This window comes from Dermacentor andersoni, chromosome 1 (genome assembly GCF_023375885.2).
Source record: "Dermacentor andersoni chromosome 1, qqDerAnde1_hic_scaffold, whole genome shotgun sequence".
NCBI lineage: Eukaryota > Metazoa > Arthropoda > Arachnida > Ixodida > Ixodidae > Dermacentor > Dermacentor andersoni.
The window spans coordinates 358,434,256-358,449,266 of NC_092814.1; the positions used below are offsets into that span (position 1 = coordinate 358,434,256).

Genomic DNA, 15,011 nt, shown 5'->3' on the forward strand with positions numbered 1-15,011 from the left:
AAGAACGCTGAAGAGAATATTTATAAGCGCACAGCAACATGTCAGACAAGGTTCCAGTTAGGCTGATTAATGAACTAGGATAAAAAAGTAAGGAAGCTCTGTTGAAAGCAGTAGAAGAAAGCTTACAAGATAGGCGAATACCATACAGTTGGCGACAAAGTCGAATGAATTTAATTTTTAACGGTAAGGGTTTGAAAGATCGAATTCACTCATTGACCATTACATCTGTAACACACATGTTAGCAATGCAGGCGATTAAATTAAACCTCCAAGCAATCGCAGAACATAATGGCATATTGGGAGAACTTTTTGTTCTTATTCAGTGTATTGAAATATCCATAGAAGAAAGGAGACCGTTACATGAAGATTTTTTAGACATTACCGAGCGTATGACACCATAGACCGCAACGATTTGTGGAATATTCTGGAAGGGAAAGGCTTACGCAATGACTGTACACTGCTTTTGAGGGATATTTAACTGGAAAATAGCGGTTGCGAAGAATGGAAAGGGGTGAGGAGCGAGGACAAAGTTCATATTACCTAGGCGCGGAAACAGGCATGCCCTTTATCCCCGCTGCAGTTTGGGATGTCTATAATGAGGATGGAGAAGGCGCTAGAAGGAATCAATAACGGGTTCAGTTTCTCATACAAACAGGCGGACACGATAGTAGAGCAACAGCTTACAGGTTTATTTTATGCCAACCACATGGTGTTTGTTGATAACAGGAAAAGGGATATGCAACGTCTGGCTAATATCTGTGGATAGAAAGGAGAGAATTTAGGATTGAATTTTAGTGTTAAAGGAAATCAGGTTTTATGGTATTCAATGAAAACAGTGAACAGAAAGTGGCAATACAGGGCCAGGAAATACATCCGCTAAACGAATACCCTGGTATATAAATAAACGAAGGCAATAGATATATAGAAATACAGGAAAAAACAATAATAGCATAGCGGAAGAGAAATGCGGCCATAACGAAACACGGAGTGCTATGGGGATATAATAGGTACGAGGTGCTCCAGGGTATGTGGAAAGGTGCAGCGGTTCCAGGGCTTACATTCGGAAATGCGGTTGTTTGCTTGAAATCAGGGGTACAGTCAGGACTCGATGGCAACCAAAAGTCAGTGGGACGCCTCGCACTGGGCGCTGACTGGAAGTGGAGGAAAAGAACTAGGGGGAAGCTTACCTGCAAGTATGGGACCGGTATAGTAAGCCAGCCAGCCAAGAATGCGAAACGCAGTCAGAGAGGCTGAGACCATTTACTGGGTGGGGGCATCTGAAAAGAAACCTGCTATGAGTAACTAACTAAGAGGTAAAATACAAAATTGGAAAAAAAAAACAATTTATGATAACTCAAAGGGAAACTACTTTTCGAAGCGAGATCAGGATACCTTATAGAACGCGTAGCTATAAAGCGAGGTACACCAAGGAAGAAGCTTGTGCTTACTCCGGTAAAGCTAGATAAACGATGGAACATGTTTTATTACAATGGAAAGATATCTACTCAAATGCCGGTTTGGGCTGAGCTGGCTTCCTTGAGGCCCTTGGGTTCAGCTATAGGGGGCGAGGAGTGACGGAGTCGCCATCTGTCGGAAGCACCTCCCTTGCGTAGTATGAGGGATTACGCGGCGCGCTCCTCGTAGGTTTCGCTTACGGCGCTCAATAGGCTGTTTTAGCAGAACGTTTTTGACGGTCCGCTCCGCTCAGCGGGCTAGCGGAACTGCAAGTGCGCATGCGCGACCCGTTCAGCCGTGAGCGGGCGAGCGGACGGGAGCCTCCTCTCCGCTAGAAAGCTTTCTCAGCGGAGCGCGGCGAGCGCGTCAAGCGGGTCTAGCGAAGCAAAATGGCTGCCCCCAGTGCTGCTGGCCCGTCAACGAGCTCGTTTGAATCGAGATTTGTAAAGCGCAAACCTAGAGTATACTTTAGGAGACACGAAGATCTTCTACTTCGGGAGGTTGTGGCCATGAACCCGTTCCAGAACCCTGCCATGTGTGCACGTTTGTTTATGCGGACCACGTTTTAGGTGTACTGAAAGAGCAAAAAACCTTGCCTTGGCTACAACACAGCGTAACGGCTTTGTTAATGTAAGAATCATATATAAAAATAAGAAATGAAAATGCAATGTATTGCGTGAAATGCCTTCAGACATTTGAGTAATTCCAAATATATTATTTTATTGCGGCAATTCTTACAACTTGAGTATTATGTTCATAGCGGTTTTACCTTCTGCGGCAAGGTGGCGCGTCAGGCGAGCACATGCCTTTCGGACGCAGCCGGGCGCTCCGCTAAAACTGATTCTTCGTCCGCCGCTCCGCTAACTGTGAGCGGGTACGCGAGAGCGGAGCGGACCGTCAAAAACGTTCTGCTAAAACACTCTAATAAAAACACCACGCGGCAGCCCTCTTGGACATTTATGTAGGTACTCTCAAAACGAGGAAAGTTTTTGACTGTCGATATAATAATCTTGGGCAAACTGAAAGCACAGAATCGTTTACAGACGCTATCTCTTTACCGAATACGTACAGTGAACGCCACTGCGCGCGGTCGCCGCGATGGAGTCTCCCAAACCGTCTTCTTGCGTGAAAGGTAGGCAAACGCTGAGAGTAAGCTATGTGAAATATATTCTTATAGTGGGCTGTCTGTATAACCAAATGGGGCATAACAGAATGAAGCCTCAATGCAGCGATCGCACGAGTTAGCAGCCACCACCTGCGCGTCTGCATGCATGTCCTCGCACAGTGTTTTGTTTTCGCTGTGAGCGTGTATTCGCACCGTGCCTTGAGCTTTAGGCGGCAGCATATGAGCATTTGACAGTGTACTAGCAACCATTGCTGCATGGACGCTATGAGAACTGTTCAAAAATAATTTCGTTATAGAGACTCCGACGCCTACGGCGACTGTTATGTGCCGTCGCAACGATTTAATATTTTTTTTGTCTTCTAAATTGTTGGACATTTCAATATTATTTCTCAAGCTGCGTCGCACTGTATGTTTATCGTTCTTCTCAGCGTGCGATTTCCCTCCGCTTCTTTTTCGTAATCCAGTGCATTAATTCATAACACAAACATGACCATGTGCCATGCCTTCTTTTAATGTGCGTCTTACTGCTCCCTTTCCGCTCCAGTGAACTTGCCATTATCTATAGCATCAACAAGTTCATAGACCAAACTGTCATGACATTAGCCGGGCAGCGGGCGCGGGCGAGCGTCTCAGTGCGCGTTTTCTGCTACTCGCCGAACATCGCGCAGTCCCGTTGCCGTATAGTACCTTCCTCGCGTATGTGCTTGCTGCATACCCGAGTTGTAGCCGATGGCTGTCTGCCGGTTCTACGTTTCGCCAGCCAAGCTTCACGCAGCTCCTTGCCCTGGGGCTACGTGCGAATAAGGCTGACACCGGGCTCCGTTGCGTACGTCCGGCACTGCGGCACCGAGCAGTGGCCTATATCATGCTGCATGCCTCCAAAGGCAGCCACTACCCTATTATAGTACTTTCAAAAGTTGTCAAGCAGACACCCAAGGCGGGAAAGCCTTATCATTTAATAATAACCGCGGCGCAGGTGTGACTTTAAACTTTCGTTTTCAGCTCGCTTCGGCGCTTCCGAAGCAGCCGACGCGGCCGCTGTGTTCACGTGTTCCCTCATGCGACGTCACGCCGACGGTGGCGCCAGCTTTTCCAGTGGTGGAGCTCGCTTCCAATACAGCAGGGGGATATAATCCTGTCCGCAATAGAGTGCAGTAAAAGGCGATTGGAGGTTTGGTGGCAGATAATTAGGAAGACCACAAACAAATGCGTGCAAAAACAAAGCTCCCAATAGTTATTAAGAAAGTTTGACGCTGGGAATTCTTTGTGTGTGTGTGATTTTTTAAAGATAGGTACGACATTAGGCAAAATAAGAACAAGTGCTTTGTTGCGCAACCCACCGCTCGTTTCAAAGGGGACGCTAATAGCCTCAATCCGTGCGTCCGTCCGTCCGTCCGTCCGTCCGTCCGTCCGTCCGTTCGTTCGTTCGTTCGTTCGTTCGTTCGTTCGTTCGTTCGTTCGTTCGTTCGTTCGTTCGTTCGTTCGTTCGTTCGTTCGTTCGTTTGTTCGTTCGTTTGTTCGTTTGTTCGTTCGTTTGTTCGTTTGTTCGCTCGCTCGTTCGTTCGTTCGTTCGTTCGTTCGTCCGTCCGTCCGTTATTTATGCCTCTAAATACTGACCGCGAAATTGGGCTCCAGGTGCCAGCACCGTCGCCACGTTACTCTGGATGGGCGCACTGATGTTCCGCGCAGATAATTTTCGGCCATAATGTTGGACCAAAGACAGTCTTTCTAATATTACAGGGAATCTTGGATTCATGGCGTAAATAATAAAATTATACCAGTAGGCAAATAATCATATCGTCAATCCACAGTCATATGATTGTCAGTGCGTGGGCCTAACTTTCATTCCAGTTCTTTCTCGTTCCTATAGTCTGCATTGTTAAAGAGCCGACATGACTGACTGCTGTGAACTGATAGTATATTGCCCTCCAATGCAACATTTTGGCACGAAAACGCACGCAACATTCCTAGTATACATGAAAAGAGCGCAGAACGCAGTTTTTTTTTTTTTTCATGTACATTCATGGTGCTTTTTTTGGTGTTCGACTTGCGTTCGGCGAATTCTGATGGCCCTGCATTTGTGGAACTCAACTTTCTTCTGTTCTTGCACTAGTTATAAAATGTCCATATTCCTGTACAGTGAAGTTCAAGCAGCTAGTTATTGTGACTCTACTGCACCGCTTGTACGCACACATAAATACCTTTTACTTCGTTTCGATTCCCTGTCAAATACAATATAGCTAATAAGTTTAGTTAAGACACGGCACTATGAGTGACAGCGCAGTGGCAGTATCGCCACGTGGCTTCAAACGTGTTTTTTAGCTTATTTACATATAAAAAGTGAAAACGTAGTAATTTGGTACAAGGGTCTTTTGCATGATTACGTGTACGAGGATGGTGCGAATAATTTTAGGTTATCTTAAGAGCCAACATTATTGCGTTTTGTATATTTGTGAGGAGTTACTGAAAGTACCAAAGCGCGAAAACTCAGTTTGCGAGGCGCAATAATTTCTGCGTAGTGCGGCACATAGTGAAAGGGCACCTCAGAAATAGCTAAGGATGGTCGTGTAACCAATAGGGACGCTAATAGCCTCAATCCGTCCGTCCGTCCGTCCGTCAGAAATAGCTAAGGATGGTCGTGTAACCACTAACCCCAGTCACAACCACGGTCACACAATTATACGCCTAATATCAGTTGTATCCTGCGACATCATATAAACGCTTAAGATTTTCTTTCTTATACTGCTGAGTGATCTCAAGCAATCTCGTTGATATTTTGTGGTATCACAAACATTGCGGAATGATCAACAGATCGCTGTAAGGAATCGCTAAAACACTGAGTTCAGGTATTGCAGCGACCACTGAACTGGTTTAAAATGACACCTGACGCTTTTTTGTGAAGTGATTGAGACATTATGCGACCGTAAAAGTTGAGTGATTTTCACGAACGAAGCGCGCGACGATCACGCATCGTGTGCTCGACACATGGAGTCACCGACACATATGCAGTGCAGGGAACAGCGCAAAGTCAAATGAGTATCTACATCGTCAAAAAAGAAAAAAAAACATTTATACCACCATTTACGAGTGTGCTACAGCCACGGAACAAACATTCTTTAAAGGATATGTGCGCCGTACGCGCACATGTAAACAAGTAGCCGCTAGCAGACGACACGACGCACCATCCATACACTATCGTGGTCCAGTGTACGCCAGGCGGTAACTTCGCTCGATCTCGCGGCCAACGAGCGCCATCATTTTGACGTGGGGTCCACGTTCCGAGCACCGTGTGCATATCCGAGGTGTTCCGCTCTTGCGTCTGTAGCGTAAGCACACCATGCGCTCTGTAGATGCCCCGGCGCACAAAAGCCATCTGTAAAGTAACATTGGGCTGTCAGCGTATGCGAATTGGCAAACTCGGGTACCAATACGTCCTCGTTCATCATTAGTCTACTTGTTTCTGCGCAGAGCAATTGCCACTGCGAGACTTCCAGACCGCGTTCCGGTTCCACTCGAACGAGGCCATCGAGAACCGAGGATTCATGCTTCGTGTGCGCCAGGTGGCCTGCGGTGACGACGGTGGCTCGCTGTTCGACCGGGGCTCGTCCCCGCCCCAGTACCCGCACCACCCAGCACTCGGCGCCGGGGCCCCGCCGCCGGCTGGCGGACACCCCCTGGGTCCGGCCATGTTCGTGCCGTCCGGGGACCCAACATTCTACCCACCCTCTAGAGGACTTCCAGGTACACCCAAATGTCTTGTATTCATACAACAGTGACGTGTTTAGCGCTGTAAACTTGTCGCGCTGCGCATGCGAATTTTGGTTGTCTGCGGTGTAGCTAACCAAAGCCACTTTACGACTGAAATAAATAGCCTTAGCCAACCATTTGATGATCCGCTCCGCTGAGTTCACACAATGTATCCTAATAAAGTGCAGAGAGCCGCTGAACAGGAATGATACGGCGCGTGTGCAGATCAGCTTATGTCTCTAGCATAAGAACGTTGAACGCCGCCCTCGCTCCGCTACCGAGTCGATTGAGCGAGTGCGCCTGCATGCTTCATCGTCGTTTTGCAGCTAAGTTGTCGGTGCGTTGCTCCTGCTGCTTTAAGACGGCTTTGCGAAAAATGGAATATTAACGCAATTCTCTGTAGTGGCTGCGCTCGTGAGAAAAGAGCGGAACGAGCTGTAAGCAGTGCTCTGCTAGAACTGTTTATTGCTATGAGGCCGACACTGATGTCTATACAGCGCACTAAGGTAGCACAACCACGCTTACTCGGCTAGACATAATTTTCAGCGAAGCACGCGGAGGCGCGGTGAATTTCGCTCATTTTTTTTTAAACGTTTTGCTATCGAGGGACAGATGGCGAAGCAAAAGTACGAAACACTTTTTGTAGAGCATGTGAGGGATACGGCAGTTCTGCGGCCCATAAGGATGGGGGAGACCTCTGTAACCGTTTTCCGTATACGCGTGGCTACCGTGTATCACCGCAAATGTTTGGACGGAATGCTTTGTCAGTGCGTTGTACAAGTAGAAAGCCAGTAGATTCACTTATTTTCTTGCAGACCTGCAACTGAATTTATGTGGCACAACCTGTGATGATCTCTGATGCAATACGATGTAACCGCATTCTCCAGCAAGAATAGGCGATCTGATGAGTAAGTTCACATTTCGAAGGAATGGACCCGGTGTCTCGACGATTTGAAAGTTTTTTCAGTCGACGATCATCCGAAGGTCATTGACCGATGACTGCTGCACAGATCTGCCGTGTCGCGTGCAGTAACCTGGAATCTCGATAATGGTTTAGCGACCAGGCTGCCGACTGCAACGGCCAGGTGGTACATGCATTGCCGTATAAAGATGTTGCGTAACTTACGCCCTTCCGAGGACAGTGACATGACTTTCCACATGCCCTGTTCTGCATGCCCAGGCGGTGCGCCTCCGCCGGCTCTGGGACCACCCGCGCTAGGCGGCGCTCCACTGGGACCCCCGTCATACCCGCTGCCTTCTCCGCCTTCACCACACGGCGGCGGGCCAGGTCGAGGCCAGTGCGACCGAGCCCTGAACGAGCCTTACTTCGAGCTTCGCAGTGCAGACCTGGGGATGGGGGACCTTGACTGCAGGTGCGACGACAAAAGCACATGCCCAGTGCTTAGAAATATTTTCCCTTTGAGCAACCTAGCGATTCCTCTCCCTCCCCCCCCCCCTTTTTTTTCTCTCTCCTTTACAACTAAATTTGACTAGTATCAAATTTCGAGAATGTAGGAAGGCTTTTGTGGTCAGCAGATACTGCCAAAGTGCGATATTCCGATTTCTATCAGTATGCACTGATTATACATAGAAAATGCGTCAATGTCTTAGAGTGAGTGAATGAACAATGTGAATATGTTTCAGCCAACTCTATGTCGGAGCTGCAGCTCTTTCAGCCATCGGGTCCCTAAGAAGCAAACTGCTATGGTAATAACGCGTCGGTGTGAAATTCTTTTTTCTCCTGCGCTCGTCGTTCCTTATTGTGTCGTCCACATATATCGAACACACGAGTTTCACTGTTTGTAGCTGCGCCTACATTCGAAAATTTAACACCATAAAGCACACTGTGCCCGTGTGCTAAATCAGGGTATGTTTAGATAAATACAATCAGAGAGGGGTCCCGACTATTTTCTGTTATTTTAACGAAATATCTATATTGGCACACCACGCAGTATCCCTCCACACATCGCAATCAAGCTTATTTTTTAAAAGGATGAAATGCTTTTAGCTCCCGCTGTCGGCCACCATCGAGTGACCTTGAGCCAAAAGCCAGAGCCGTTTTTCGTGCACTCAAACGAGAACATCCGGGCAAGTTTCGAGAACAAAACGAGATCATCCGGGCAACCAGTCGAAGCTTAAGAAAATGCGGTCTCTGGACCCCAACCCTTTCTACAGGACCTGATTACATATGCTAGTTACTGCCCAAACAAGTTGCAAAAAATATTGCTTCCGAGTTTTTCCTAATGTTTGCTCACGATATCACTCAAGCTGTAACTTCTAGTACGCTGAAGTTGTATTCGTCATTTCCAATAGCGGCGTCCCAAAGGCAGATATAGGGCACCATATACTTAATTGTCATCTTTTTGCGCTGAGACAGGGTCACCTGCCTGTGCTCTTTGGAACGCCAGTGGTCCGTGAGTTCCACAGCGCGGGTTTTCCGTCGCCTAGAAAGATGGCGCCACGCTGCGTGGCGCCTTCTGCTGGCGCTTTTCTTCTTCTAGCTGGGCAGTGCACTTAGTCTCCCTGGTGGCTTTCGCTGCCTGTCGTGCCACCTTCAGCCGGTTTTCATCCTCTAGCTGGGCAGCGTCCATATGGACCAATGCACAGCATGTCGTGGTACGATGTGGTGTGTGTTGGGGGGGGGGGGGGGGTGCCGTTGCGAATATCCACTACGCCCATTTGAAGATTGTGGCTAATCTCCAACCAATCTGCTTTGCCCGTTACCATTTTACGGGAGAGCCAACAATTTTTCAGCGCCTGCTTTCATTTCAGCATGAAAAAATCTTGAGTGATGTAAGGCGGAACATGCAGTTTACGCACTCACATGTTGTTCCGACTTTCAGAGAGTCCACAATAATAAATAAAAATTTGTATCCTATACTTTTTGTACCTACTTTAAAAAGCAGCTGTGCACTTTAAGTTCCTTATTTTAATGTCGTTGAGCGGAAATACGGGCGGGAAGAAACGGAGTGGACAGGACAGACGCTCACTTACAAATGAAGTTTAATGAAAGGATTTCCAGGGAGCGGAGGGCAGCACATGCACAGTCAAAAGGCTGATACAATATGATATTCTCGCCCGTATTTCCGCTCAACGACACTACATGATACACCAACTGGCCCAACAGTCTGCGCTTCGTGGTACAAACGCAAGCCATAGTTGAACTCTATGTTCGCGTGACACAGTATTCTGAAAGATTGGCATTGAGGTGCCGACAACCTCAGCCTAACACATCACTATTAACTGCTTTACTTTATCGGATGTCAACATTTTTTTTCTATTCGAGCGAGAAAATTGTCATAGATTTGGACGCTATGCAATTTTTCAAATTTTGAGCCAGAATTAAACATACTGGTACGTAAGAGAGACTGAATACGCTTTGCTGCAGATACATGTAGCAATGTACGCGCAGGAAAAATCTCGAAATGAACTTGCTGTAACAAGGCACGTTAAAAATTGCCCCAAAAATGTCGATATTTTAGCATCTTGCTCAAAACTCAAGTTTGCCATTCTTTTGTGTTGTTAGTTTACCCAAACAATTGTTCGTACTTTATTTTCATTCACAAGGTTGTGTAAAGTAGGATAACAACTATGAAGGCATGGACGTTTTTAATTATTATGTTAAACTCTCTCCAAGTCGGAACGTCATGCAAATGCGTAAGGCGTATTTTCCACCTGGTCTCAGTCAAGGCTTTTTCGTGCTGAAGCAAAGGTGTGCGCTTAAAGCATAAATTTCTTTACGATGTGTGGAGGTATTTCGATACGTTATAAAAAATTTCGTACAAATAAAAACAACTAGTCGGAGCCGCCCTCGCACTGTGCTTATCTGGATTCACCCTATGCATCTGGTTATCTGGTATTTGGTATATTGGTTGTAACTTCCTCGATTTGCGCGACAGTACGACGGAGTTCACCATTGTCGGCTGTAGACCGCTCCCGACTGGCCGAGCTTTCGGTTGCGCATCTTACAGCCTGGAGGTGTGTGATCACCGTGGTATTATAGCACTACGACCGGCTCCTTAGACAGCTGAGAAGCGGCGAGGTGTTAGCGCGATGTCACTTCCAACCGATGAGCCGAAATATACCAGTTATGTCCAACGGAGCCTTTACAAAAGTTCGTTGTCAACTGTAGGCCATTTTTCCCGGCTAGTGCGGTCACTATCAACAGGTAGCGCTTGCGTCGCGCCTATAGTTGTTGCCTCAAGACCGAACGCGTCGCCTCCGCTATGGTTCGATTCCCTGTCGCCGCGGGCGCATTCCGATGGGATTCGAATGCATAAAAATTTACGCACTTAGATGTAGGGACAGGTTAGAGAACACCAGATGGTCGAAATTAATCCGTAGCCGCAGCACTACCGCGTCCATTATAATCCATTGCGCAGTTACGCTGAACCCCAATTTTCTTTTCGAAGTCTGCTAATTATGCCGTAAGCTTACACAATTGAGTAAGGCTGCTTGCTAGTCAGTGTATTGACAGCTCTGGCATTATCACGTGGATCTTTGAACTGAACGTTGATGCGCTCGCAGTGTTTTGTGTTCACAATGGAACATTATCGAAAGAAAGATGTACCGCTCGTTAGTGGCACTTAGTTAACTCTGTTTTACTGTATAGTTACTCTCCTCCCAGGTTTCCTCCATACTTTTTTTTCTTGCGCCACAACCCCCGAATAAGATGTCGAACCGCCATCCAACACCAACCCAGGTTTTTCTTGGTTGATAATTTTTCTCTGGGTCTCTAATAACGGTCCAGCCCCACTTAGTGAAACTCACTGAGAGTCAGTCATGCATATGCGAGTGCGCTCCGTTAGAGAATATGCCGACGAATGGGCAGTCTGCATATGTTACGGAAGAATGTTGGAAGCTGAGCGTTTCATTATGAGGAACAACGTAAACGAGTGCTGAACGATATTACGTGCTTCCTAGCTCTAAGCTATTGCGTAGAAAACATCAACACATGGACGTGAAACGTGAAACATGAAAAACAACCCGATACAGCTTTCTGTCGCTCAATACATGCTACATAAAAGTGTTTTTCCGAGCGTGAAAGAAGCCCGCGAATGCACTGAAAATTGCCGCGCGACCAGCCGCTCGAGGCACATTGCGTGTATTCGCGGGCTTCTTTCACGCGCAGAAAAACACCTTTATGCAGCACGTATTGAGCGACAGAAAGCTGTATCGGGTTGTTTTTCATGTTTCTCTACAAGTTTTTCATTGGCGCTTTCCATCTAATTATAATACCTAGAAGAGAATTAATTAATTAAAGCTAATTATCTAATTAGGTCGAATGCACAAAAATAATCTTATAGCATCTCCGAGCGACGGCAAATAACATTACCTTGGTTCTGTCGAGCTACGCGCATTTGCATAGTTTTAGATCTTGCTGCATGATAGTTGGGACACCCTGTATATGCCACATTTACATGTCTTCTGAAGCTTTGACGAAAGTGTCGTGCCGTTCACGAAGTCATTGTCGGCGACAAACGCCGAAAGAGTGGCTTGCTATGCGCCGCACCGACGTCGTGCGCTGTCGTGAACAGAGGCGGCGAAGGCCGGCTGAGGCAAGCAATGGACGCGTCATCACGTGATATCAAACATGGCCGTGACCACGGGAGCATGGTGGAAAATGTCTACACGTTCTTCGCATCGGCGAACGTCTGTTACTGCGAGATAATCAGACATCAACAGTTTGATTACACAAAACCACTATTAAGATTGTTAATTATTTACATTAAGAGGAAGCTTTAGCTCGGGTGCTCCTATCTAAATACATGTAAAAAGAGAATTCATTTTTCTCGGCAACCACTGCACCAAATTTGACGAGGTTTGTTGCATTTAAAAGGAAAACTTAAAATCTAGTGATTCTTGGTTTCTAATTTTGGAGTTAGGTTGTCAATGTTTTATTAAAAATTGGCGAAAATAAAAAATTTTCAAAAAACGAAACTATCAAGTGTACAACTCTGTACCTCAACAAATAAAAATGATAATACAATTCTGTGACATGTATCTATTAGTACATCTAAAGCGGACAAAATTGATATGTTACACATGAATATAAAAAAATGTTAGTAATAGGGAAATACAACTTTTGCAGAACCCTTGTAACCAACGTAATAAAATCACGTAAGGTGTAAAATGACATATCGAATTTGTCCGCTTTGAATGATCTAATGGATGGCGTTTACAGAATCGCGATATCAGTTCTTTGTGCAGAGCTATGAATTTGCAAACTTTGTGCCCCTATTTTTTTCAAACGGTCAAATGTTCGAAAAGCTTTTCAAGAAAATTCAAGTCCTAAATCAAGATTCCGCTTCTAACAGTCACTAGAATTTAACTTTTTCTTTCAAATGCAACAAATTTCATTAAAATCGGTCCAGGGGTTATCTCACAAAAACGGTTTTGCGTTTTACATGCATTTGAATAGGCCGCGTCGGAGTTGGGCCCGAGCTAAACCTTCCTCTTAAGGCATATATGTATATTCAAACATGGAAACAGCCATCTTTGTGAAAAGTAGGGTCCCCACCCACGTCACTTCATCAAAACGGCACTGCAGAAGCAGATTTATTTCTTCCTTCCTTTCTTTCTTTCTTCCTTCCTTTCTTTCTTTCTTTCTTTCTTTCTTTCTCTTTTTGCCCACGGCATCCACTGAGGTTCGATAATCTTTGTCATGTAAGACATCAAAGGGGGTTGGACGTGAATGCCAGGAAAATGAGAAAATAAGTTTGCGTGCATTGAGCGATGAATGGGTTCAGTAGTGAATATGCAAAATATGTCCGTATGTAGTACAATAGTTGTTTAGTGAATTATATTAAATTTATGAGCAAATCAGTCATTATCGCGCGGCTTCTGATGTTCCCAGTCGTTAATAATGTGCGCAAGATAAATCATCTCTCTAGTTCTGCTGAACCGTTGTTTTAGAATTACCTGAAACTTTTGCCGAAGGCGACTCAACATGTTCAGCGTGCTGGTACGTCATACTACAGCGCTTAAGTGCACGCCTCCAGGTTCATAGTGCGTCGACGGGGCGCCGACCAGTGCCGTCTGGAGTTGCTGTTCGTGCGCTTCGATGTGGACTGCAGCCAGGACCAGTTCCGCGTGCAAGACGTCCAGATATGCGGCAGACTGGATCACTACTCCACGCGTGAGTGCTGGCTACAAGTTTCGGAAGGGGGCGTTCGGTTGAGTCAGCGAGCGGTGAAACGATCGTGGAGTGCGAGCATTCGACTTCATTCGTGCCAGCTGACTCCTTGATTATGTTCGAGCATATGGTGCACATATATCTGAGTAGTGTACGCGAGAGCATTGGCTTTCGCGTTTGGACCAGCATGTTTCTTAAGGCCACCCCTACAACAATTCCCTGATGTTAGTAACACTGGCTACGGTAACCAACTCAGAAAGTGGGAACTGAAACCGGTACTTCTTCCTCGAATGGCGGATCCCTCGAACGCAATTTAAGCTGGCTGCCAGGGGCTATAGAACTTCCTGCGCCACGTACTTTGTTCTAGAGGCATGTTACTTTTGGGGTCAAATGAGTAAAGGTGAGCATTGCGCACCAGCAGAGTTAGTCTGCGCATGTCTTATATATTTCATAAAGAACGAGCTTACAATTTGTCATGCAGTGCTAACTGTAGCAGAAATATAAAAAAAATGCGGCTTTAAAATTTAAAAAACAACTATGTACCACGTATCGACGAATATTAGCGCCTTGTTTTCTAGTATTATATGCTACAGTTGTCTTTTGGCTTGTTTCTTTCCGTGCTCTGCGAAAGAAAGATTGTTCCGTTCGCTCACACAGGCACCTACGACTTCGAAGGACCCGAATTGTATCTGTACTACCACACCCGATCGGGCGGCCGTGGCTCCGACTTCCTCATCAAGGGACGGCAGAAGGGATGCGCGGAAGCCAGAAGCGGAGCACCACCTGCTTCTCTTGCTGGTGGACCGCTTGGTCCACCTGTGCCTGGGCGCGACATCAGTCACCCTCGTCACCAGGGACCGCCGTCTTATCCACCGCCTTCGCCACCCGTAGGTTACCCGCCGCCACCGTCTGTGCCTGGCCCTCCTCCCTCTGGTGGCTCGGGTCGAGACCCGCATGCCCTGCCGCCCCGTTACCACCCCCAGCCGCCCTCCCATGCAGTCGGAGGCACGGGCGGCTACCCACCGTCGGCACACTATCCGCCACCCTCTTCGCAAACCTCGGGCCCGGGTGGGCACCCTCCCGGTGCACCCTACGGGCCACCATCGCACTACCCGGCGCCAGCGCCACCGTCGCATTACGCGCCGCCGCAGCAGGCACCCGCACCGTATTACCCTCCGCAACAGCCACCGCCTGGTGGGCTTCACGAGCCCCACGGTGGATACCGGCCCGACCACCACAGTGGCGGGGGCCATTATGGACACCCCCCGGCGCACCACGGGCCCCCGGTCCACCGTCCGCCACAAGGGCCTCCGCCGTCTGGTATGCCGTGGTCTCCACCGTCGTCCGGGAGACGTGAGTGTGCGAGGCATAATGAAACTAGTCCTATTCACGAATTTGTGCCGGAAACGAGTTATGTTTCGTAGATCCGACATACGAGAACTTCTTTCTGGGCAAGTTAGTATTGATTCATTACACCTATTTTTGAGGTGCTATGTGCCGTTTGTGGTTTTTTGGCGCCTTAAAAATAAGTATAGTAGATCCAACACT

The 15,011-nt window shown here is 47.1% G+C and overlaps 1 protein-coding gene across 1 annotated transcript in view; it reads left to right on the forward strand.

Moving 5' to 3' along the window:
• LOC126516746 (uncharacterized) overlaps positions 1 to 15,011 on the forward strand; it is a 128,119-nt gene that overhangs the window by 86,887 nt on the left and 26,221 nt on the right. Inside the window, exons 22-25 of the mRNA XM_055063824.2 lie at positions 6,050 to 6,322; positions 7,509 to 7,701; positions 13,330 to 13,466; positions 14,121 to 14,816. Of these exons, the coding sequence (XP_054919799.1) occupies positions 6,050 to 6,322; positions 7,509 to 7,701; positions 13,330 to 13,466; positions 14,121 to 14,816 (1,299 nt within the window). The remainder of the gene's footprint in view (positions 1 to 6,049; positions 6,323 to 7,508; positions 7,702 to 13,329; positions 13,467 to 14,120; positions 14,817 to 15,011) is intronic.